Source organism: Anser anser (assembly GCF_964211835.1).
Source record: "Anser anser genome assembly, chromosome: 1".
Lineage (NCBI taxonomy): Eukaryota > Metazoa > Chordata > Aves > Anseriformes > Anatidae > Anser > Anser anser.
Window position 1 is genome coordinate 28,467,185 of NC_139720.1, and position 27,246 is coordinate 28,494,430.

The 27,246-nt window shown below is 35.8% G+C and overlaps 1 protein-coding gene across 16 annotated transcripts in view; it reads right to left on the reverse strand.

Annotated features, from left to right (window-relative positions):
* Positions 1-27,246, reverse strand: part of FOXP2 (forkhead box P2) — a 440,428-nt gene that overhangs the window by 125,137 nt on the left and 288,045 nt on the right. For all 16 annotated transcript variants that reach the window (XR_014578258.1, XM_083820640.1, XM_083820636.1 and 13 more), the window contains one exon: positions 3,156-3,245. Coding sequence is in view for 14 of the 16 variants with exons in the window: in XM_083820640.1 (XP_083676766.1) it covers positions 3,156-3,245 (90 nt within the window). In the remaining 2 variants the exon portion in view is untranslated. The remainder of the gene's footprint in view (positions 1-3,155; positions 3,246-27,246) is intronic.

Here is a 27,246-nt window from a genome sequence, read left to right on the forward strand (position 1 = left end):
AGATCAAGATAAGCGTCCATCTAAAATGATAATTTTTGCAGGTATTCTGTTAACTCACAATCTAAATATAAACCTCTACCCCCTGAAAAATATAGGAAAATTAATAGATAAGGACATTTTTTGTATTAAAAACTAAAACAAATAAATTTGCCAACTGGAGCATTTCTCTTTTACAATCGATCATACAGCAAGCAGTAAATTTAGAAAGATTTTTCACAAGAAGCATATAAAAAACACTCAAATTCTTCTAGAAAAATCCCAGAGGTTCTCTAAAACCATCCCTTGTGGTAAAGCACAGTAGAACTTGGCCACTTACCCAACACCCCTTTTTTTGCAAAGTTGTGGACACATATTTGAAGGTTCCTTCAATAAGCTTTCAACTTGCTGATTAGCTAGTAGGTGCTGTAGGTCACTAAAATACTTGATGCATTACAGAATTAACAGAGAGAACATGTGTAAATACAGCATACTCTACTTTCACCAAAATATCTATCAAATGCAACAAGATGGCCACTAAAATTAATACCATTTTTCATTATTTTGGCATGTGAAACAATAGCATAGTTTACGTCAAAATATGGAGCACATGAGAGCTGCAATGGCAAGGATTACCTAACACCCACATTTGCCTGCAGATGTGTGAGCTAGTTTTAAAAGTTTTATAAGGTTTTTAATAGATTTGTAATACAGTTCTACCATATCTCCAGTTGCCAGATTAGTAAATTGGTCTGAAATTAGCGGAAATTAGAAATACACTAATATTAAAGTGCGTTAAAATATTGGGAGAAGTCTGTTTCCTTGAACACAAACACAAGCACAAGTATTCTTGTCTTATAAATCTCAAATTGCTTATACGCATTTAGCAATTCCTACTGCTAGGAGATTTTGGCCAAAGTTACCATTATATTTGGCATAATAAAATAATAATAATGTACAAGTTTATGACCCATATTACAGTATTTGGTCAAACAGGCATCACAATACTCAAAATGTGAATTTCCACTACATAATGAACAATGAAAAGCTCTGTAGTAACAGTAAAAGACAGAAATAGAAAAGCTCCAAGGACTCATTTCCCAAACCTTTATGCACCCTTTTCACTACAGAAGAAAATTTAAATGGAGTTTGCGCTCATACCTGAATTTACATGCTATTTGATACATAAACCGAAGTCTGGAAGCATATTCCATTTTCCTCTCTTAAAAATGAACCAAATGAAGTGTCCAAGGCTAATGAGAGGCACTGTGCACATACTGATCATTGGAGGAAAAGTTAGAAACATGAACAATAATCTTGGCTTTAGGGAGCATGTAACAATTCTGAAAAGAAAATTATTTGATTTGCTTCTTCCAGCTTCACAAATATGACTCATGAGGCACTGACTCTTCCTGGCGAACACATAATACAGGCCACCTCTCCAATACACCAGCCCATGACATTTATAAGGCATCAAGCCAGGGTTAGTCCTTTAGGAGTAGGAAAACACAAGACTCCCCATCTCATCATCCCTATGAGCTGTCTGTGTGACTGTCATTGTATCCAGGGATGGTTTTCTCTCCTTTCATCGATATCTACCACAAGTAGTGCACTCCCAAATCTCTTCAGCCTTGAAAAGATTTATGAATGGATGGCGAATTTGAACAGAGAAGTTGGGAGCTCCTGAACCACTGCAGTTAACAAGCTGGAGGAATAGAGTAAGCTCATATCACTGGGAAAAAAATATACTGGGAAAATAGTAACATTTTTGCCTGTTTCATATGCTTCTCTTAGCATCTAGTGCTGGCTAGTTTAGAGACCTCAGGCTAGATGGACCTTGCCCACTCCTACTATGGCTGACCTTGTCTTTCTAGAATAAGAAGCTGGCAGAATGAACTACGTTCATCTTACTCATTAAATCAATTATCCCTGTGATTCAACATTTCAAGGTCACAAATTGCCTTCCTCAAAACTTAAAAAACTACATAGATCTTAAGCTGCTGCATTTATTGACTACTCTTCTTGTGTGTCTTCAGCCTAGAAGATATTGCCAAAGCAAAGTCAAAGGTGAAGAGTAGGAAGTTAACATGGTCCTTGGACCCTATGTCTCCAGACTGGACTAGAAGTTCAGCATAGCAGGATGCCAACTTGAAATGTTTTCTTTTTCTTTTCTTTTTTTTTTTCCCATTTTCTTTTGTCACCTCCCTAGGTTTTTGTTTGGTTCTGAGCAAATAAATATAATTTTTAAAGTATATTTGAAGAGAAATGGTATGGAATGTGGAACTGTGTGCTGCACCTAACTTTGTGAAATTTCACACACAAAAAAGAAGAAAATGTTAATTATACACAAAATTGGAAAAGCTATCTAGTGTCTGGCAGTCTCCCTCCATTATTCTCTATTAAAACTAAAAATTAGATAAAAATATGTTATTCCATCAGAAAACAGGCAACATCCCCATAGGATAACAACTCATCCAGAAAAAGGAAGAGGAAGAGAATGGTAGGAATTATGCATTTTTATTTCCTGAACACAATAAAATAATCTCTTATGTGCATCTTTTGTCTGCAATAGACTGTAATTCAGCAGTTAAACACTCCTATTTGGTCTCTGTACAATGAGAGAAACAGTTTTGCCAGCAGAATGCAATTTTAGATGGAACGCTAAATTAGCAACAATTGAACTGAAACCTCAAAAAAAATGAAAATTTTAAAGAATAAAATGCTTCTTGTCTATGAACAGTACATGTATTTTTACCAAATTGCATTTAAAATTATTATTGAACAGAACTCATTCTCCCTAATACTTTCTGAAACCCAACAGCATTCAAGTGCAAAACCTTATGATATGTTTTGCAATTTAATCCACATATGTATAAAAATGTCATGCCAATCATGCAACATATCTACAAATAATTAATACCATAGCTATTGAACTCAGTCCACATGGCTGTTTATTGTAACAGAAATTTTAAGTGTCTATAAGCACAAAAGACGTTTGTAACTTGTGAATTTTGTCTGTGAATTGGAAGTCACCAGCACTCAAGTCTATAATCTGCTTTACGTGAATATGCACACACACAGCATCAATGCACAGGCAGAGACACGCACACCACATATGTGAGCAAGCCCAGCAATCTTCCCTCCAAGAAAGGCCCCAAAGGCAAGGATCCTTTACCAACCTGCAGTGGTCTCTGTTTATCACTGCCCTTAGGAGACTTCAGTCCACTTGTCTGTTGCTGTAAAAGCAGCTGTCTTGCTGCCTGGAGTGCCTAAAAGTTCAAAAGTGAAAAGAAAAAGAAAAACAAAAAGTAAATAAATTCCACCTTTTCTTAGAAAAAGATAAGTTACTCAATGTTACGTAAAAGTCCCATCAAACAAATGCAACCTCCAATTTCTATTTGCTAGATTTCAGGCTTCAGTCTGGATTTGTTTTACTTGAAACATAAAAAAGATCCTCTGAAAGTACACATATAGGACTTCACTAGAATTTATGGATGTACATGAAATCCTGCAGGAAATAAAGTTAATTTGTTTAAAGTGCTTGAAGAGGAAAAATCATAAACTGCATCAATAGCCTCATTTCCACAAGGAACTTGTCTTTGAGTGTTCAACTAAAATGCCCACTCCCATGTAAATTATCATTCAATTTGCATTTTCATATTACAATTTTGAAGCAAAAGCAAGTAGACTTCAAGTGTTACCGGAAGCTGTAATTAAATTTGACAAATCAACATCAGATTATCTTGAAAATGAATTAATAAGGATATTCATTGAAGATTAAAAACACTTTTTGTACTTACAATTCAAGGAGAAACCTCTCCTTTGACAAAATAAAGTGCAGTTTTAATGCCAAATAAAAATGAGTGGTTTTCATTTGCATTCTTAGGAAAATCAGAGAACAAAGAAATTACTCCCCAGCCAATCAGATCAGGCTCCAGGATGACAGCATCCCAATCAAAATATAAAGTGTTTTCATTTATTTTATGTTTTCATTCCAACTCAGCAAAATACAGTTAAACATATGAAATGTAAACAAACACATCATTTAACTAAGGAAGGCTAATCTACATTATTTTTCCCGATAAAATTATTTTTAAAATGTCAAGTATTATAAAGCAGTATTTGTTAAGAAATAGGGAAAAAAAAAAAAAAAAAGATTCCAAACATTTGCACTGAAACTACCTGGAAAACTGTATTTTTCCCCTTAAAAATCCGTTCAGTAAATAGAAGTTACAGCTTTAAAATGCATCACCCTATTATCTATGTTATTAAAACATACTGTACATAATGCACTGCAATAAATACAATTTGATCAACACTCCCTAAAATAATAAAGATTCCCAACTGATAAAGAAAGGTACAATTTTGATTAGACTCAAATGAGCTGGTTTTTAAGATAGTTTCTAGTATCCATGACAACAGTTGCTTTGACAAGATGTGCATATGGCATTACACTGCCAGCTGGTGTGAACAATGTTTGAACTACTGCATTGAGATGCTGAGCAAACAGAAAAAGTTGCCACGTCTTAACCCTCAGGGAAGGCAGTCATCCCCTGATCAATTATGAAAAGACAGAGAGAGGGCTGCTACAGTCTGGCTCCAAGCAAGTTTTCTGAGAAGGCAGGCAGACACAGAAAACCAAAGTAAACAAACTGAATGCACTAGCACCATCTCCTAACAACATTGATTCGTCTCCCCATAGAAGGCTCTGGTACAAAGTTTGCAGAGCATACTTTTAACATTTGGAGACATTCCCACAACAATCCCCTTATTGTTTCATCAAATTCTCAAGTAATTACAGGTCAGCTTTACAAAGACTATACATTCCTCTGAACCTAAGCAACGAGACGCACACAACTAGCTTCTCCCTTCCAAAAATAAATAAAAGTTAACATATTTCAAAGTGCACTTGAAATATTTTGTTACCAAGGAATCACTGGATGCCTGGTTCCCTATGTGAACAGCGTAATCTTTTCTGCACTCACAGTTCTTGAGCAGATCCTAAAGGACAATCCTGCTCTGTCTGAGATCAGAAATGAATATCTGTTGATTTCAGGGGCACCAGGATATGGTCACAACATCTTGCAGTGGTTTAAACACAAAACATGGATTAAATGCAAGAACAGAAGATCTACAGCAAATTTATAATCCTTCCCAATCTTTAGAACTCTCTGAAAGGGAAACTTGAATGAAAGAGAGAAAACTATTGCACTCCTGAATTAATAGGAGACTGTACAGGGAAGCTACACTCACTGATCAGGAGAATATTGCTAACAGAACCAGTGAAAAGACCTGGTGTTAGATTATGGGAAAAACCATAAAAATAACTGTTTTTTATTTATGACAGTAGCAGAAAATTCATTACATGGACCTTATCTGGAAAAGAAATTGCCATGATTTAATGCTGATGCAGGCTTGAAAATAAAGAGAGCACTCTGCAAGTTGTTTCAGTGTCCTAGTCTTCCTTAGCTGCAAAGTCATCTCACCAATACAAAAAAGAAGCAAGCAAGCATCCGGTAAAGCTGCACTTTTACAGTACTTGAAAATTAGAGGATTATAGTATGATGTGGCTTAGAGTTAAGCTAGCCAGTATAATTTCAAATTGTGGCTAGCATACTCCCATGGAACCAGTGTAAGAAAGTATGAATTCCTACCACTAACTACAAAGAGTCCCACTTTATGAAAAAGCAAGGCAGCACAACAGGATATGTTTGCATAAAAGGCTCTTCTACTTAAACTATTTTGATTTATATATGCTGGTTGAGATATTTTTAAAGGAGTAAAGGCTCATCTTTTAATACAGAATGTCTTACAAATGATGACTACCTGAATACTTCAGTGATCTTATTGTGGCAGTTTAGATTATTGTAAACACGGGAGATAGAAGAAGAACAGAAAACAATTTCAAGAGATCAGAGATGATTTAAAACTCATAAGGAGAAATCACTGTCAGCCTTTGTTCTTATAGCAGTTGTCATATGGTACATTTTCCTCCCAGTGTGCTGCTTAACTTTAGATTTTGCTGCTCAGTAAACAACCTCCCAGAAACACATTGTTAATTTCAAAGAATTATTACTGACATTATTCATAAGTGAGAATTATGAGACTATAAAACATTCAGTTCTACCAATTCATTTGCCGGTAAATCTTTGCAAAACAAATTGACAACTTGAAAGTGTCTTTAGAAATTAATAGTTTAACATGTACACTTCAAGTAAGCACCAATCCCACATATCATTTATAAATAAAATAAAATAATAAAAAAAACCTCCAGTGAACTAATTTGATAATAACCTGTGGTCTAAAAACAGTTCAGTGAAGACAAACTAACAGATGTTTATAAATCTAGCAAATCAAAATCACGTTGTGTCCTACCTCAAATTAACAGCAGCAAGAATGGTTTGTAAGACAGTCAAAATCATATCCAGTTTCCAGTAACATTTGTTTCAAATTTGGTAGGCACTTTTCCTTAATTAAGTTATCTAAATTAGTAAAACTATACCAACAAAAAAGTCAATGCAGACGAAAAACAATAAAAAGAACTGAGGATTAGAAATGATTTTAATAATGCAAATGAAAATCATTATAATGCTTTAAGTAGTGGCTGTATAAGCAGGAAATTTGGGCATATGGTTTCCAGAACTCACTGTGTCTTCTAGTAAAATATTTATTGGGAACACTACTTCTTAATATTTACTGTGCAGCTTTGGCATAGCTAAAATGTAAGCAGAACAAAAATGAAATTAATTGCATATAACTCACCCTATTAAAGTTGATAAATTGCAGTATATTTTGCAATTTGTTGGAGATAATTCCAGGAGACACAACTTGCTTTTATTTTTTTATTCCAAACCCTTATATGTGATTTAAGCATGCCTTAGAATAATTGTAAAAAGTTTTATCATTTTAATAAAGTGAAAGTTGCCACTAAAAGAAGGTAAACTGATTACTTTGTTTTTTAAAAAGGTAAATATATGTGTATTTTTAGGAAACAGATGTCACTCATATCTTTCCTTTAAAAATAGGAATGTTTAACCTATCAGCCTGTTGCATTTGAGACGTTAAAATGAAAAATGACATCTACGCCCATTAATATCGTCAATGTATAAACAGCACAGCGTGACACATTCTTGAGAGCTGAAGGCTACAAAATCTCTCTGAAACATAAATAACAAAGCACTCAGAAGCATATTTGATGTTGATATTCATCTCTGAGAAAAACACTGCTGCCTGGGCTTCTTATGAAAATAGATGCAGCCCAAATGGATCTCCTGTAATTGGTTTCAGATAGCGAGGTCAAAAGAAATATGATACAAGAAACTATTATGTGGAACAGGCGAAACAAGAATGTTTATACAGGCACTCCCTATTTATACTGACAAGAGGTGTATGCTTTGCAGATAACCAGAACCAAAAAACTTGCCAGAAGACAACCAGATTCTGTCCTTTTTCTAACTCCAAATCCTTATTTTATTTTTTCCAATGGCTGCATACTCTAACATTCCTGCTGAACACAAAATAAGTTTCTGAACATAAAATAAGTTTCCAAATGGCTGCATATGTCAAACAAGAGTCATCTTCGCTGGTAGCACTATGCAACCGAAACATATCAACATGCTAAGCTGGATTTAAGGCCAAAGACTGTACCGCACTGGTTGAATAACAAGTTAACTGAATGATTACACAGCTACATTTATTATAAAAATCACTTCAGTAGAACCTCTGCTCCCTCACGTCCTGCTGTGTGTCCATCCTCCAGCTGGCTCAGACCAAGAAGCCCAGAATTACCTACATGTGAATGAGATCCATGAAAGACTGTGACAGAAAGATAACGCTGCTCAAGGCTCCCTAATAGCCTTCAAATGCTATAATGCTACTGCTAAACCTTTGTTTCTCACTCACTGTATTTTCCCAGAAAGTTCTCTAATGGCTATCACAGTCAGTCAGCATGGCAGCTTATAATCTTTCCAAATGGAGTAGCAAAGCATTTAACACTATTCAAAGAATCTTTAAGATGATCCACTTCCAACTGCAGTCCCTCCAGGACACTTGACAGGAAAAGCCAACTCCCATGCACCCTGAGACATCCTTATTTACCTTACTGAACACTGAAGTACACAAAGAAGATAAAATCTTTTTCTCTAAATCACATGAGGAAGATAAAACCTGTATGCCTGCCAGCAGAGGACAAATGTGCCACATTTGACAGCCCATGAAGTCAAACCCTTAACTTGTACACAACTAAAATCCAAGCCACTTAACCAGCCTGATTTCATCTACGATTAGTAGACTGAACAATTATTACATTGTTGCCTCACAGAACTACAAACGAGGTACCAGATAGGTAACAAGGTACCAGATAGCTAAAGACTGGCAGCACCCACCTCAAGGAATATATTGTCTAAGAAATCTAGAGGGTCACTAAGAATCAAGAAGGATTTCATTCAATTAACCCAACATCAAAACATGCAAATAATCCAACAAAAAAGATTTGTCAGTCTTCTGCATCTCAGTTAGAAGCCGTAGACAGCCAGGATGTGAAATGGGCTCAGTTTCAACAACTGAACTGCAGGGTGTTCCAGCCAAGCCTAGCAGTAGAACACAAACCTGCAAGAGACTAACATGTTTGAAACTGAATTGTTTTCAAGAACAAGAGGAAATAGCATTGGACACTGTATTACCATTCTGAGCATTCATTCCTACCACCAGGATGCAAGACAGAAGGACAGAATATAGCAAATGACCTTCTACAATTGTGTTTCGAGAAGGTGGTGGTAGCCACTGAATGCTGGACTGAGCCCATGCCTATGGGTCATGATAAGTGAACACTGAACATGGCTGAAAACATCTATTGTATTGATGCTACAGAAATTTGTGGAAAAGATCCCGAAAAACTCAGGCATGAGAGAGATCCCGAGCTGCTCAGAGCCTGGAGAACTTCAAGATAAAATGGCAGAGCACTTCAAGGGTTAGGTGGCAAGTGAGGAGAGCTGTCCTGGATCACCACTTTCTAACTTACGTAGTTTTCTAATTTATATTCCCCATGTGCCTCATCTTAGGAATGTAAGGATTTTACTGGATCTGGCCCTAATTTCCTTGGAGTGAAAGGTTTTATTTTATTTTATTTTATTTTACTTTTTTTTTTTTTTTTTTTTTTGCTTAGGATGGTACTGTCAGTTTCAGCATTCTAAGGCTCTGATTTTGATTCAGATCTGTGGTCTTCCCTGCGATACAAACAACAATCGAAGAAGAGATCTTCAATCTACCTGAGCTTCTGTTCTGCCCTGATGTTATCCAGGATTAATTTGCAACTGAAGAGAAAAAGTAACAGTAATAAACTGATGAATGCAACATGAAGTCTCATAATGCTGCTTAATAAAAGGAAATTAATCACATAATTGTCATAAACCTATTTTCAAACAGCAATCTATCAGAGAGAAATTATGCATCTGTAGTTATTGACCTTTCATTTTACCATGACTGATTTGTAATTAGACTAGTTTTGTGAAAAATAATAGTTAATTACCAGATTTTTTTCACTCTAATTGTTTTGGCATTTTTTTATTATTATTATTTGTTGTTGTTGTTTAGTGTCTTACTTTTTCTGCATGTAAAGGATACTAAATAAATACAGGGCACTAATAACTTAGTAGCTAATATATTTCATTTTATAAAGCCAAATTTAGCTCCCCTCTATATAAACTGATTTAATGGATACTAAATACTGTTTCAAAAACAACTATTTCATTTTTTCTGCCCATCATTTCGCTGACCAAGAGCTAGGAAAAAAGCACCCGTAACAGCAGCTTGTTTCTACTCCTGGTGTCATTAGGAGGGCTTTTCCCCATAGACATCAATCTGCATTGGTCATTAGGGATACATGACACACCATGCATAACATGTTCCATGACAGAAAACCCAAATGCCATCTCCAAAGCTCAGACCACCTAAAGAATGCAAATGTCAAGGGTTAGGAGAGATGTGGGCCCACAGCACTAAAGTTGTGCTCTACCCTGACAATCTCCTTTCTTTCATCCCACATGCCTGAATTTATCTTTCCTTTGGTAAAGACAGGAGCAGGCAGTCTAACTCTACTTTATTCCCACTATATTTAACTATATGAAAAATGAAACCAGTGTACTTATCAAACGCCAGCACCACAAGTTCACAGATTTCCTGCCACTACTATTTTCTTCCATTTGGCCTGACTTCTACAAAAGTTGAGACATGAAACACAAAAATGGAAGAGTCGCTCTCTTAGTTCTACATGAACACATGCAGCAATGGCTGTATGTAGCAGTTTTTCACGTGAAAACTAGTATGAACTATTTTGCATGAAAATCAGCTTGCACATATGTAAAAGCCATTTAAGTGTGATGGGCAAAGAAGAATGATTGCTATTCCATGTGTGAGTTCAGGAAAGAAAAAAAAATCCTTAGAATGATTATTCTTTCATACCTGATATTGTATATATACTATACAATATTCACACAGTATTGCATGGAAGAACACATTTTACAATATACATTTTACAAAGGTATATGAATCCTTGACTTGTAAAGAGTTGGTGAGAAAAAGACCTTCTTTTAGGTCTGTCAATTGGAGATGTTAACTTACTGGCTGTAAAGACCACTTTTAAATCAAGCAGTTTGAAATGAAGTGGTGCTGACTTAGGCAGAAGAAAGAAGACAGTTGGGTAACTTATAAATAGGAAAGGAACTTATGCAAGTTATGTAAGAGTGGTCCCATTTGTACTAAAATCAAAATGCAGAGCAAATATGGGAGGAGAAAGAAACGTAATATCAAGGGAAGCATTGTAACATTAGGCTTTTAGAAGGCAGCACTTTTAACTGATAGAAATCTGAAAGGGAAATCTGGAAATTAAAGACAATGAAATCATCATGAAGATCCTTAAGCAAATGATCAACAAAAAACATAATCAAGATATAAACTAAAGCAAAAGCTGAGGCAGATATAAAACAAAGGGAAACAAGTACTCAAACATTTTGTTCTGGCCTAGAGCAAGATTCCTAGACCAGAATGTGAAATTTGAAAGGACAGATGTGAGGACTGATTAGTTTTACTAAGTAATACAGAGAGGTAGAATAAAGCATGAAGAACAAAATGCTCAAACAGTATTTACACTAGAATATACTTAGTCTTTTAGAAGGCAGAAATAAATATCTCTATTTTTCTACTTATTTTCAATTAAATAACAGTCCACACTGTCTCGTAATGGAGTTCCAACACAAAGCATCGTAAGCCCTGACTCCTCATTCTCATGCCCTGCGAGCTATAAACCACAGCTATCCATCAAAGAATATGGATCTACACAGTACCAAAGTAATTAAAATAAAGTTACAGTAATTATATGAATCAAAATCTTTCAGCCAATCAAAATGTGAAGAATTACATATCTGTTGAAGAGTCGCTGATTTAAAGGGATCCAATTATTTGAACAATACCTGATTTGATTTTACATTGCCCTTACAAATCCATAGCCAGAGACATGAGTGAGATCACAACTACAAAAGGAAATATTGTCGGGTTTGTCATATCAGGTTTGTGTTGTATGGGAGGAAGGCACAACAGCCATTATTGAAAATCTAATGACAATTAGTGGAGAAAACCAAAGTTGACTCCAGGGTTTCACATTAGAAATAATAAATATAAAGCTTCTTTTAAATTATTTTAATAGATCTAACTGTTAAGTTTTTACAAGTATATAATTTAAAGAAATCTCAGATGTAAATATATATCTATGATGAAAACATATTAAAGTCAGTATTGTCATATTGCAACATTATACTGGGACACATACATGGAAGTGTCATACATAAAACAGGCATTGTAATTTTTTTCACTTTATTCAACTTTCTAAAGAGCCAGCTGGAGAACTGTAACCAGTTTGGGGCATAATGCTTCATCAAGGTGGACCATAATCTGACCAGTGACCTGAGAAGAGCATTAAAAATGAACTTGTGGTGACAAAATCCAATCTACAGAATAGCAAAACCTTATGATAAAAAGAGAAAATAAATAAATAAATAGATAAAGCAGAAGCAGTCCTCAACAAGTTTCTGTGCAAAAAGAATTAATTGTGCAATACGGGTAGGAAAAGTAACAGTGACCTTAAATTGAATTCAGGAAGATTTAATTAAATTTAAGAAGAAATTTTCTAATTCTGAGGATACTGAAGTACAATAATTTCTGCAGAGACTGCAAAATCTTTGTTGTTGGACCTGTTTAAGAAACATCTTCAGGAAGAGTAGTGATTCTGCTCTGGGACAGAGATCTTTACAAGCATCTTCCATTTTTTCCAAATTTATTTTATTGTGTGGTTCATTTGATTCCCATGAAAGCACGCCAAGTTCAGATTATTGTGATGTCTAACACCTTGCTACATTTCAAATAACACCATGTTCTCATAAACTGAGTATTACGAAGCTTCAGCATGGTTTGTTTCTATGGTAAGTTAACAGCAGAGCATCAGTACGAGCTGTGCCTACACATACTTTGGAATTTTCCGATCTTAAGGGGCCATGTTTGTGTTTATGAGACTAAGCTTGAAATTTTGAACTGAACAGAGTAGTTTGTATAGAATGAGAGATGGGTTAGAAGTAAACACTTCCCTAATTGCAATTGGATCCCTCTGGACAGGAATCTTGTCTTCTCACCACCAAGTATGGCTATGACAGTAGCAGCAAACAGGATTTTCCCAGTATTACAATTCTTCCTGTAAGCAATAGATGCCTGGCTGAAATGGAGAGCCATGAAGAGGAAAGAAAAACAAGGAAAGAACTGGAGTTTGATCACTGTTTGATCAAGTTAAGTTGTACAGTTCCGTGCAAAGAAAGTACCTGAATCAGTACAATTCATTGTGAGGTTAAACCTAAAGCTACAATAACAAAACGTACAAAGGATCTTTGATAACCTGATTTCAATCCTGTTTTTATGAAGTAATTTGATCAAAGATCACTACATAGTCTAAGCCACTTTAAAAATGCAGTCTTTACTGCTAAAGCTAAATCAACTTAAATCCTACTGAGTCCTTTCTTTATTTCTTATGGATATTTTTCTGATGCTCTTTAAAATTTTGGTTGACATGAAGAGTTCTAGGTACATACATACTGCAAGAAAAATTAGGGGAAGAAGCAGTAAACATGAATGTAAAAAAGGAGATACAATAATAGCAATTTTATTTGTAATTTTTCAGTGGTTTTGCTAATCCTTCTTTTGGAGGGAGAAGCACAATCCTATTTGGATTTAAACAAAAACCAACCAACTAACTAAAAACCACAGTAAAAACACTGATATGAGACCAAGAAGTATACTATGCAAATAAACTGAACATTACCTACACACTAGATTTATGAATGGTGGTATTCAGTAATATTTATGAGTGACTTGATAACAAGAGGCATAAGGCCTGGTCTAAACCCCTTGGAATAATTCTGCAGCATTAAAATCTTTTTCTAAGTGTGGACTGTAAGGCTCCAGAAGAATCTCTGTGCCATGATCACAAATCAATTTATATATCTGTTTGTGCAAAGTACCACATGCATTCACATACACATACAACAACTAAATACCTTTTTTTCTTGAAGGAAATGCTTATATTCTGTGGGGGAAAATAAAAAAAAAAAAGAAAAAAAAAGCAGCAAAAGCAGGAGTGGTTAGCTGAAAGAGGTATTTGCACTTGTGGTCTCTATCTGGGCTGCCTGAATTACTCCAGTTGCCTCCTTCTTGGATTGCTTATCTACCTTTTAAATCTTTTGGTGCATGTGATTTCATGAGGACCTAGCAGGCATGATCCAACATGCAGGGCTCTGTATCTCCAAAGGCGGCGGTGCAGCAGAATGAACCCCATTCCTTGGGTTCTCACTATACCTGACAAAAGAGTTTGCTCTGAAGGGCAGTCTTAAAAGACTGTATAGACAGAGCTGAGAAAGAATTCTCCACTTTGGGAGATCTTTTAAGAATGAAAATTATCATAGAGTGAAATGACAAAGAGCTTTAATTTTAAGCTAAAATGCAAGTGAAGACAGACAGGCAAATGTCCTCAGGCTCCTCATCCTAGTTTCAGCCCTTGTGAGGAGATCTGGTAGGGAGTATATTCTTTATGATTAGAAACTTGCAGGGATAAAAAAGAAAAGACCTGAAGCTAGTAAAAATGTTTTGCAGAAAAGGAACAGAAAGACATTTTGCAATTCCCAGGGCATTTAGGTGCTGGAGAAATGATAGCAACTGTATGAGGAATTCCCAAGGAGTATACATGAGCATCACAACAGGTTAGGCATTTGAATTAAAAGTAGATGTTCATCAAGCTTGCCCAGGGAAAAATTATCCTTATTATTGTGTCTTAGCACCCACAGTAATCTTCATAAATGGCAAGCTAATCAAGGAATTATAATAATAAATATGCTCAGGGGCATTATCATCTTTAGATGCATTTGTAAAAAGCAGACACACCCAGCTGCCTTGGTGCCAAATATATGTAATACTTCACATAAGATAAAGTCTCTTATGGCATCAGATTGTAAAAACTTCATCTGAATCATGTAGCATGTATTGCATAATCACTACCACTAGCATGCACATTAAAAATAAATAAGTAAATAAAATAAAATCATCAACCTAGGCACATGATCAAAATATGCTGGAAATGAAGTTAAGGCAGAAACATTTATCCTTCCTTCTAACTACTCTTACTTTACACAGAATGAAAACCTGAATTTCAGCCTTTATTTTACCAGTCCTCTGTCACGTCTTGTCATCAGCTTCTTACAGTGAAACCTCAGTTACTAGCCTTCTCTTTTAAAGACATGCCTCAATACCCATTGCACCTAGTTCAGATTTCATGTCCTTGAAGTATTTGCCAGATATTCCTTTTTATAGTATCTGCTTGCTTCTTCTTTTAACATTTTAAACCTCATCAATCTGTAACAATTCCTCTACTTGCCTCTTAGTGACTTGTCTAAAAAATTCTGAATTTCTTCCAGAGATTCCTTCACATGTGGAATCAAACCATCACCATTGCCCTTCCTTCTTTCGAACACCTTCAGCCTCACTGCCTCCAAGACATCTAAGAAACAAAGAATGGATGAGGGGTTTACTTCCCGCATAGCACACGTACTTATTCATCAAAAATAAATAAGTATGTCCCCACTTGCAGTCCTATATAATACATATAGGACATATTATTTTGGTGTTTCCTACTCACTTGCTCTGCCCATGTAACTTGCACTCCGCAACTGTGTCACCTGCACTGGAGAGCGGAGTCCAGCACGGAAGGAGCCAGCTCTTCATCTGCCTTCACAGCATGAGCACTGATCATTGCAGGAAGAAAGCAATAAAAAGCCTCATCTCTTTCTTCATCTAAAAATTATACTTAATTCAAAGCCCGTATCTATCCATGCAGCAAATTTCTCATGCAGTTTTCTTGTCTGTTTGTTTGTTTTCCGTGTTTTTACAGTTAATACTGAAAATAGCCCAAAATAATAATCGGGCTGATGTTTTGGATTAAGTAAAACCATAGGGGTACTACAAAGGTGTGAGAAATCATTGTATGGATTAAAGAGACACTGCACTTCTGCAAGCTTTTTCAGACACATCTTCATTAGAAATGTTACATTTTCTTTCCTGAAAAACTTGAAACTAAAATTATCTAAATAGTCTGGATCCTATCCTCATACTCCCAAACCTTAACCGCTTTTTCAGTCAAGTACTACTCACGGTTAGTTTTATAACACGAAAGACCTTTCTGTAACCAATGACCAACAGAATTTTCAAACTTCTTGTAACACTTCACCTTCTCCAATGTACTGATAATTAAACTTACACATAGACTGACACCTTTTGCAATAGATATTACATTTTGTCCTCTGATTTCACGTCAGTATTTTATGAAAAATGGGTTGATATATTTGAAAGTACCATTACTAATATCTGGCTATGAAATATTTTGTTGACAACGGTGTGCCTTGTGTCTAGTCCTCAATTGTTCCTATGTAACCTTAGGTTCAGAGACTGAAAAAGGATGCAAGACTCTCAAGGACTAATAAGGAGCTTTAAAATTTATTAACGCATATGATGCAGAGCAGGTTTTTTTATGTTCTTTGAGTATATTTCATCTAGGTATGATACTGGCAATATTTTACTATACCAAACTAGTTATAGTGCCACTTAATACAAGAATACTAAATAATAAACTAAGTTTTAGCTCTAAGCTTATCATCATTTCACATGTTGCTATCAACAGGCAGTGCTCATTTTACAAACACCAGTAGGTAGACATGAGATTCCACATAAAGAACAAACAGAAATAAAGCTTTATTTATTTATTTATTTATTTATTTATTTGACTTCAGGTGTGTGATGATCTGCTAGTAGTTTACTGTTTCTAATATTCCCTTTGTTTTGATTCAGTGTTCTTTGTTTTAAGTCAGTGCATTTTACCTGTGAACACTCATCTCTGTTTTCTTCCTAGATCATCAGTTTTTTGTACAAGGACTTGGAAATGCCACACAAAATATGGATTCTGACCAGGTATTTTGATAGTGTCTTAGTATTACAATAAATACACTAGTACAATAAGTATTACTTCAGCTGTCATTTAAAATATATACATCCTACCTATTAGAGATGGAATTTTTATTTTACAAGACAAAATATACATACTTCGTGCTCCAAGATTTAAAAGATAAAGTAATACAGACATATTATTACAGCATTTTTAGTCAAAAGGCCTTGCCTTTTATGAGAGAGCAATCTGGATAATATCTATTAATCTGCTGCAACTCCCAGGGCTCTGCTTGTGCAATACCACAATGGACTGAAGAATATAAAGGGGAGAAAGACCATTTAATGTCAGGACTTTGGGATTGCTTTGAAATACTTTCTGGAGCACAGTTTATGGCATAACGCCTACGAAGCTACCTGAACGCAGCACTATGGCCAACTGCTGAAGCAATCTTCAATTTTAGATGAATGTCAGAGGTTCTCACCCTCTTCTCCGGCAATCCCAGGTTTCATTAATATCATTAAGACATCAATGCTACAAGCACTCTAACATTTATAGTTACAAAAAAACATAGCTAGTGAACTACTGGAAATGATATCATGACAATATGACTCGTATCGACCCTCTAGGACTTATCTACACTGATAAATTGAAGAGTACCTGAGAATGTGATTTTCTGTGCTGGTAAGCTGTGTGCACAGCTCTTGGCTGGCTTTTTGACTTTTGCTGACCTGCACTCTCCCAAGCAACCCCCATGCAGTTCTGCAGTCACCCATTGCCAAGCACCGGTCCCACTAGAGATCACTGTATTTTGGAGGCTAAAATGCTTATTAACTCAGGTGTGTCTCATCCCATGTCAGTCACCCAGTTCAGCATCCAGGAGCAGTATGCTTACTGACGCAGGTCATGCCTATGTGCTGAAAACAGTTGAACCATGTGTTGTTTGAGAGACTCTCAGCTAAAGTAGCCAAGATATGATTCTGAGATGACTTGGACAAGTTTCAAAGGAGCCCGATTTCATAGCTCAACAGTCTAGAAAAACAAATCCTTTTCAGAAACAACAGCAATAAACACTACTTGGAAGGGAAAGAGAGGAGAAGATTCCTTTCATTCTGAAGTGTAGCAGCAGGAACCTCCAACAACATCCCACAGTGTGTCTGATGTACTGGTTAAGTACCAGTTTTATATGGACATCTTACACAATCTGGATGAGTTTTACTTCTGACATCAAACTTTTGATACCAGCCACTGTTTTACAAGAAGCCAGTTTTTGAGGAGGAGCCAGAAAAGCAGAATTATCTTTGAAACATTTACATGAAAACATAGAATAAAATGTAGAAGAAAGGGAAAGCTCACCAGAAGTTTAAGACAGAAAGCAAGATCAAAGCAGGCCAGTATTAAAAAATATTTTCCGTCCCCAACTCTGTACCTCTCCATTCCTTCCTGCTTGCACATACAAATATTGTGACTGTTGTGACTCCTGCCCACTAACCAAAACCAGAGTATACAAACTCCTGTGCTACATGAACATTATTTATCACTTTTCAAGATTTTCTTAAAGGAAAACAAAGAAGAAGAAAAAAAAGAAAAAAAAACCAGGTTTGACTGCGAAGCAACTGTTTCTGGAGTCTGTGTCAATCAATTCCACAAAAATAGTACCATATTACCATTTCTGTAAATTCTAATCAGGTTGATGGTATTTTTCATCTTTATGTTTAGGCACTTAAGGCTGAGAATTCTGAGTTATGTAATTTGACAAAGTCTGCAGAGAAAGTAATTTTCAGAGCTCGAGTTAGTCACCAGCTCAAAGAGGAGCCCTGCTCTCAGCACTGGCACTGAATTCCCCTTACTATGGATAAAAGACCAAGCCGGCTGTCCAGAAAAGTTGGCTTGGGCTCTGGTAACCAGGCAGTAGGGAATGCTGCAAAGGCTCTGGGGTGTCATCAGCAGCTACATGATACGCAGAGACCAAGGATCAGAATAAAAAGGCTCAGCTTCAAGCTCTCCATTTTTTGTTTTTTAAGAACACCGTCAATATGAAAAGGCCTAGCAATTTCTTTTAAAATAATGTAACAGCCCCTGATTCTTTTCTTTATATTTTTCTGCATCAAATTTTGAGAAGATTTTGACTAGAGGTCTTGTGTCTTTGTAAATAGCTGTATCATTTGTCCATTGCAAAAAAGACAGAGAAAAGGTGAATGAAAGAAAGACTACTTGGACTAATGCTGCAAATTAAAGACACTGACAATCAAAATTGAATAGGAGCAAAATAAAAATAATGCAAGTAATGCTGCAAGAGAGATTAAATTTCTTCCTGACTAGAAGGCATTGAAAAAACCTCTTATTAGTAATCACAGATATAACAACCAGGCCAGCACAGTATCATTGAGACAATATATTCTAGTGACTGGAGATGATTATGCTAGTCAGGAAAATAAATTAATTTTACTTAAGCTGACTTCCTTTATCTTCAAGGCAAGTGTTTCTTTGACTTGTCTGACTCAATTATGGTAGCACAGATACTCCCTTTATTACAAGCAGCATTGGCAGATGCCATAACTACAAAGTGAGCACTTTCAATGACCAAATAAGCACCATTCCTTGAAATTTGTAGCAGGCACATGGAATGCACTCAAGCTTTTATATCACCTTGCAAGACAAATCACACCATCACCACTATTTTAATGTATTTACATTGTGAATTAATAAAATTCCAAAGTAGATATTTTGCTACAAAACTAAAGTTCTGAAGAAATCCTAACAGCAATGTCTGCAGGAATTTTCACCTTTATCAATAAATATAAATGTTGGAAGAAGAAATTTCTGAAATTTTTCCAAGTGCAAGAGGTACTAGTCACAGCTTCTGCATTCCAGAATAAAAGTTTTTTCTCAGATAAGGATGTTTTTTGTATTTTGTATAATCAAAAGCCTCTGCCACAACTCTTCACTGAAAAATGATGTCTATTCTAGAATGCGTTTTAAGTTTTGCAAATGTATTATCGCCATATCTGGCATAGCAGAATTCTGGGTATTTTTCTAGGTGCTACAAACAGGCAAAATAATTACAGCTAAAGGTCCAACAACGTAGTTTTATAAAAGTTAAAAATCAATGATAAGGAGAACATTTATACTTGAGAACAAAGAAGGGGATTCAACAATGTACATTCACACAGCCATAAATTATTGTGTTGTATCAAACCTGTCACAAGCCATATGTACTCACCTTCACTGTAATACAGCTTCAGCAAGTTTCCTGAATTTCTCAGCTAAAAAGTAGTATTTTGGGAACAGAGGGAATTCAACATTTCACGTGATAGCATTTAGTGTATCCTCAAAATGAGCTAATTAGTAAGACTAAAGATAGAAAGAGATCTGGTCCTGTATCCAGCCTTGCATTTTTTAAACTTCTTTCCTTGTAGAAAGGAATAAAAGCTTCTGACAAGCAAAGAAAGAAGGGATAGGTCAAATCTGTGCTTGATTAAATTGTTATATTGTTAAGTTTTACCATATGTTGATTGTCCAAAACATTATAAATATAATTGAGTATAAAATATTTTTTATACAGAGAGGTGTTCAACCAGTACAAATTAGCTGCAATTAAATCCTGCCTTTGCTGATTACTATGTGTTCAACTGTCAGTCTCTCATGTCTATTCACACTGTAGCTCATTTCAAGTAAGATCCAACAATATACAGATTTCAAACAGATTTAAATCACTTAAGACTAGTAAGGAAGAAATACAAGGTGAAGGTGAAATTCAAGGCACAGACAAACTCCACTCTGCAGTGTCTCAAGAATTTGCAGAGAGAGTGACTCATAATGGGGCATGTTTCAATGCTTTTGTAGGATCCTCAGGTGAGATACAGATGGTTTTGGACGACAATTACAGCCCATCCCCCCCTTTTTTTGTGTGTGTGTGCTTATTGTTAATCGGAAATGCCAGAGGGATGCTTTGGGACATTAAAATAGCCTTTCTCTCTATGTTCTGGGGAAGTTCTGCATAGTGAGTTGCAGCAGCAACTAAACGAATGTAGCCCTTCAGTGCTTCCTTTCAAGGGGCAGAAAAGTAATTCTATTTCCATGCTCATTCAGTCTTCATTTCTTGTGCTGATTATGCCAATTAGAGCAGTCCTCTTAGTGAGGTGGGCATCTGTCTCCTAGAAATCTTACCCATCTGTTTATATGCTCGCAGGTACTACCAGCTGTAGAACGAATTTGATATAGATCATGTAACTATCCCCAACCACGAGTGAGGAGAGAAGCTACAGACTGCCTGGTAAACACTCCGCCAAATCATTTATGCTGTTTCTGCCCTAGTATGCTCCTTTCCTGTACTATGAGATACAAATTATATAAGCTTAAAAACACATATAATATGCACATGAAATACATACTCCATTCCATTAAAATTTTAGGTGAATGTCAGAGGTTCAGAGGTTCGTCTCTGACAAATTTCCATTAAACCTGAAGAAAACTGTGAACTACCTTTACTGCAGCTACATACAACTGTCACATATAGGTACAGAACAATTCATGATCAAAGAGAAAACTCTGTCTAAATAAGATGCATGATTGCACACCTAAAAACAAAATCTCAAAGTCTTTTGTTTTTGTTTTTGTTTTTATTTTTTGTTTCCCCTCTAATAATTAGCCTTACAATTATTTATTTTAAAGTATAAAGAATGTCTAATTCATACATTCTTCTTGGTTCCCTGGTGGACCCATGATTTGTTTTCAAATGAAATTCAAATTCCTTATTCTCAAAGTCCTATGCAGCTTGACCCCTGAAGAACCTCATTTATTTTTTTTCCCCTCCTTATAATGTGTCAGCTTTCCTTTTCTGCTTATGGTCTTCTACCCTGGGTGACTCCAAGATTTTTCTCATGTTGACCTACATGGCAGTTCCATGCTATTATTTCACTCAAGAACTTCAAATCTTCTTTCAAAACTTGCTCTTTTCGGTTAGCTTCCTAATACAGACCTTAATCTGGCCTCCTACCAAATGTTATCCATAGATTTTAAGATTTGCTTAAGCTTAAATAAAAGCAAATTGACAAACAAAAAGTTCAGACCTAAATAGCATTAATAAAATGTATATGTCAAATAGGACTGATTTCAAGACATTTCACTACTTCTTACTTCTGTTCTTTACTCTTTTTCTTTTTTCTCTTGCATTTTAATTCCTGTTGAATCAAATTTATATGCTGCAATTGATGTGTTTAAAACTGTCCTACTTTCAACCTGAGAGGGTTGAATGATGTTACAGCTTTATAGCGTAACAGTATTATTTTGCTTACAGTAGTAACTGTTTGGATTACAAAGTTCCAAAGGCAATAATGGCAGAAGTAAATCCTTTTTAATAATGAACTGATTTTAAAATATACTGTGTTATCTTGCATGTAACAGTAGCTGCAAACACACTCTTTGCTATGAATAGAATATACATGAGTAGCAGAGTTTTTTTACATGCCATGTATGACCAGTGTGCTGTAATGACCTGCATACAAAAACAGTTAACATATTAAGATAAATGAGGCCATTGGGAAGGCGACTTGCCAGGAAAGAAGAGGCTAGGATTCTGCATTAACACTTCGGACACGGGACATTACTGAGGGTTAAAGTGTTTTGTGGGGTTGTGTTTTTTGTTGTTTTGTTTTTAAATGGTAATGAAACCTATACTTTGAATTTGTCCAAAAATTCTTTAGGATAATCCTGAATTGGGCAACATAAAAATCAACAGTCTGTTCACTTCTGAAAATCCTTGCCATCCTCTTGAAGACTGGTTGCAGTTTGTCTCCTGTGCTTTGAGACTGAGCATTCAAAAATTCAGACCTACAATAGCCAAGCTGCCCCTTTTTATCTGGAGGCTTTAGGTATCCCCCAAGACTTTTATATAAATGTAGTGCACTCTGGTTTACATTAGAAAAGGAAACATTTATCTTATCACATTGATATCGTCTCAGTACAATATTACATTCTGGAATAAGAAAATATTGCAACTTTTCTTGAAAAGGTCAAGAGGTACTGTTTATCTTCGGGGCATAATGAATTACATTGCATTGCCTGGCTAGGAACTCCAAGAGAACAGTACATGTTTTGACGCATAATGCGCAGCTCAGTGTTCTGAGACAGGAGGTGGAATAACAAACAAAGCTGCGGTATAATATTTCGGCTTCAAAATTCTGTATAAATAGGAAACGATGCAAGAAACCTAGTAAGTAACTAGTGCTCTTGCTATTAAAAAAATATATATATGTGGGACAATTCTAAGGTGGGATGACCTACAAATCTCTTCAGCCTCTTAATTGCATTCTAAATTAGAGTTTACTTATTTACATTATATGCTGAACTTAATAGCTGCTCTGCAAGGCAATTTAATAGCTAGAAGTTTCTGGCTTCCAATTTTATAGCCAGAACACATCTTTTTATTTATAAAAATCACAACTGTTATGTCTGACTGCTTACTTTGTGCTGCAAGGATCACACTCTCAATTCATTTTTATTGATCACTAAATACTGCCCATCTAAAATGTTTAAACTTAAATTTTACAATGGTTGATCAGAAGAGAAAATATTATTGCTTAATCTGAAGTCCCAATAATAGAGACACTCATGTCTCTTCATATTTCCTGCATCATACCCAGTAACTTATAAATGGAAATTTTAGTGGAAAAATCTGTGATGATACTTATCAAGCAAAAAAATGTTTTGCCCACAGGAAACAATGAAAACACATGCACATTTTTAATATCCTTATCTTTCAGCAGCTCATCTACATCCCACAAATTGTTTATGAGGGAAATTTAAGACTAGTAAGTAGTAATATGTGCTTTAGTCTCACATTTTTGTTTTCTAAAATGACTGAGAAATTGGACTAAAGAATGAACTGTGGCGTCTGTGGAAAAAAAAATAGCAAATTATACCAGAGACTAGTGGCAAACCTAGTCTCTTGGAAAATCTCCAGCACCCTGCGAACTTCTGCCTGCAATCATATTTTGCCTGGTATATTACAAAGTTAGCAGCAGGCACACATAGACCAGAGCAGTCATATGTGAGGGAGACATGGTCTCAGCATGCCCCATTTCTGCTCAGAGCTAGGGTGCTTGGCTACTACTCTCTCTAGCCAACATTTCTGCAAGGAAATTTTCCTTACTCTTTCAAATTTTCTTTCCTTACTCTGTTCAAATTCAAAACAGTGACCACAGTGCTTAGTTTTTACTTTACCTCTTACTACCGGAAAGGGGAAGTACTCACAGAGCTGGAATTTGTCTCAGATGGCAGGTGAGAGCACCAGCTCTCATAATCTACTCACTCAGCACAAGAACTCACATTTCAATCTATTCTTCTATGAGATCTTGAAACATCCAGTGGTCCAAGGAATATCAGCAGACAGGAGGTGCCCTAACACATACTGTAGATCTTTATCAACGTGGGGGAAAAAAGAGACATACCAACAGTCATATCTAGATTAAACGCAAAGGAGATACTGAAAGAACTTTAATTTCTATTCAGTTCAGAAAAGAGGTATGACAAATACGAGAGGCCAATATAGAAATCATATTTGTGGGTACTGGATTATATAAGAAAACAATGAAGATCTGTATGAACTGTATTACTTGAGGGCGCTAAGTCTTTATCAAACCACCTGCATATAGAATCACCCGTAAAGTGCCAACTGAACAGCTGCAGCAGTAACAGGCAAGACCTCTTTACCTGAAATAAAGTAGGTGAAGAGTTTGAGCTTGAACCTCCATCATCTTGGAGACAAAATCATAGCTGGGTCAGTTTTCCAGAGAATATGCCAAACATAGAAGTTTTTGGATTAAGTCAGGGCTTCATTTTTAGATATTACTCCATCATTTAAAAAAAAAAAAAAAAGTATTTATTGTAAAAAAATAATATAATTCAGGGTATCACAACACATTTTACAGTTCTGGGAGATGAAGACATTATCAAATTGAACACTGAAATAGGGAGTTGGGCTCATAAACTTGTTCAGAAAACAGTTTGGAAAATGATTAGAGTCTGGCACGCCATATACAGACCTTAAATAACTGTTAGAAGAAAGTAGAATGAAAATGAAGAAAAGATTATTTTGTACTTAAAAAAATAAAAAAATAAAAAACAACGTTCATGAATTCCTTTCTTTTCCGTTAGGTTTGTTCTTTTTTTTTTTTTTTTCCTCAACCTGAAGAAACTAAAGTATACCCCATTATTTAGAGTGTCATCTAAGGTATCGAGAGACTTTCTGTGGAAAGGGGAATAATACACATTTTGGTCAGATTTCCAGGTAACAACCACAACTGCCTCTGTCTAGAACTGAAATGAACAGAAATATACAGAACATGCTTTTTTCCCTTGTTTTCTTTCAGAAGTGTTTTTACTTTCTTGTCACAATTGAAGCAAAAGCCAAGAAGGAAAAATGACAAATTTACAGGAAGCTTAGACATTTTTTTTTCTATAACTCACTACCAGATTAATGATAAATATTAACAGCCTTGAATACAGTTTTGCTCAGTTCTGCCGGTTGGCTTGTAAGTATGTTATCTGAGTCCTGAAAATAATGTTTTCTGCAGAGTTTTTCTTGAGAACAATACTCTTGATTTTAACGAGAGTGCCTAGTGTGTATAAAATGCTTAAAATTCATAACAAATTACCACTGGTGTCCAAACCACTAATACAATAAGCTAAAATCATAACTATAAAGTAGTCAAATTAAAAGTAGATATAACTCAGAATTCTCAAAAAATTAGCCATTACCATTTAGGAAACAATGCATGTTGCTTTCCACACATTTTAAGAAAGAAAACTTAACTTTAAAACTAAAGAAAGTTTTCTACTTTGATCTTCTAAATTTTCTCTGATGTTTCTGTATTTTGTTTAACTTTTCTCAGGTCCTACCAATGTCTTTTTTTTTTTTTATTTTTTAGTTATTGTTGTTCTTTCAAAGCAAAGCCATTTGGCGTCCACAAATTTCTCATGGGATTTTGAGAACCAAAATCCATAAATGAATTTTAAATACTGAGTTAAAAGCTGTCCCTTCATACTCTTTTTGTACCAATACTGGATAGCCGTGTTGATAAATGGCAATAACTCAAATCTGCTAAAAGACCTGCCTGTATCTTCAGTAAGTCAGGTCACCATTCTCTGAGGAGGAACTGAAGATATTCCTGCACTCGCTGGACATCTTAGATTTAACACTTGGCCTCTCAGGGTGGTTTTCATCTTTTAAAACTGATTTTTGGCTTTAAGGAATGTTTCTGAAGGACTTGGCTAGCTCCAGGCATTTAACCCTGACTGTGCACTTGCAGCACACCAAAGGGTGTGTCTGTCAACTGGAAGTCACCAACAGTGCTGAAGAAGAGACACGACAGCCTGCCACAGCACGGCGAGTCCAAGACTGACAGAGTACCCTTGACGCACCCTATACATTTTGAACAAACCTGGAGAAATACAGTACTGTCTGAGGATCTAAGGAGATTTTGGAGGCCAGCTTAGGAAGCAGGAGAGGGACTGAGAAGAAGAACAAAAAAGTCATGAACAAAGTAGACTTTATTATGATCATTCAAGTATTTCCAGCCTGTGGTACTAGGAGATGCAGCAATTAGTGGTCATCCTTGGAAAAGGTAAAGAAAACCGAAGAGGAATAGTGGTTTCTGCCTTGAGGACTCTTTCACATCTCATTCACATCACAGGAGCTGTTGGAAGTTACAGTTAGCCCTTACAGCACTTGTTTGATTACTGGCCTACATGTTAAAACATAGTAGATATTTCATGCTACTGTTCCCTTATATTGGTAGAGAAATCTCTTCTCCATCAATCTGAAATTTCTCTGTAAAGCCTCAGGTAGATACAAAAGAGCCTGCAAAGACAGGGATGGGAAAGGATGGAAAAAGCCCACTGACGCTTACTGCAGTTAATCATAAAATGGAAGAAACAAGAAAGAAAAAGGTATTTGCTCATCAGATCATACAAAAACAATTAGGGGATATCAGACTTTGCTAACAGATTTTTGTTATTAGGGAAATCATTATAGAAGAGCAAAAACTCCCATCAGAAATGGCCACACGTTGTGCTAGACATTGTATAAATACAGTGCACAGACAGATTTCACAATAGTTTTGGATAATGTTCAGGGAGGTTAAGGGGCCACTGAATGAAAGTATAATTAAGTTTTGCAGTGTAAAGTTTCTCATGCATCTATTGTGATTCAATGATATAAAAACAAAAGGTTAAAAATATTTTGCTTATCTATTAACATAAATGGTATGAAGAAAGATTTTTGGCCTCTCTTTACGAGCAATGAAAGGCAGCCCTGAAAATAACAGGATAAAACATTAAAAGAAGGTTTTAGTAGCAAGGTTCCATACAGTAGTAAAGCTGGACAGTGCCATCCACTTTTCTGTATGCAGATATTTTGTCTAGCCCTGAAGTGGTCAGGCAGTTGGACTTCATGACCTTTGTAGGTCCCTTCCAACTGAACTATTCTATTCTATACAGCAGTTATGGCATCATAGAGCAGTCATATAATTAGAATTGATCTGAAGCAGAAAAAAAAAAAAAAAAAAAGAATATTGGTCTCTCAGGTCTTTTTGCAATTGGAGACAAGTTTTTGCTGACTTTTGGTGCTTGACTATGGCACCTCTTTCTGCTCCCAAGTATCCTTCTCTGTGGCTCTGTGATTTTCTGCTCAACCTTCCCTCCTCTTCTCACTCTCCAGCTCCTCCTCTCCTTTCAGTCTGTGCTCC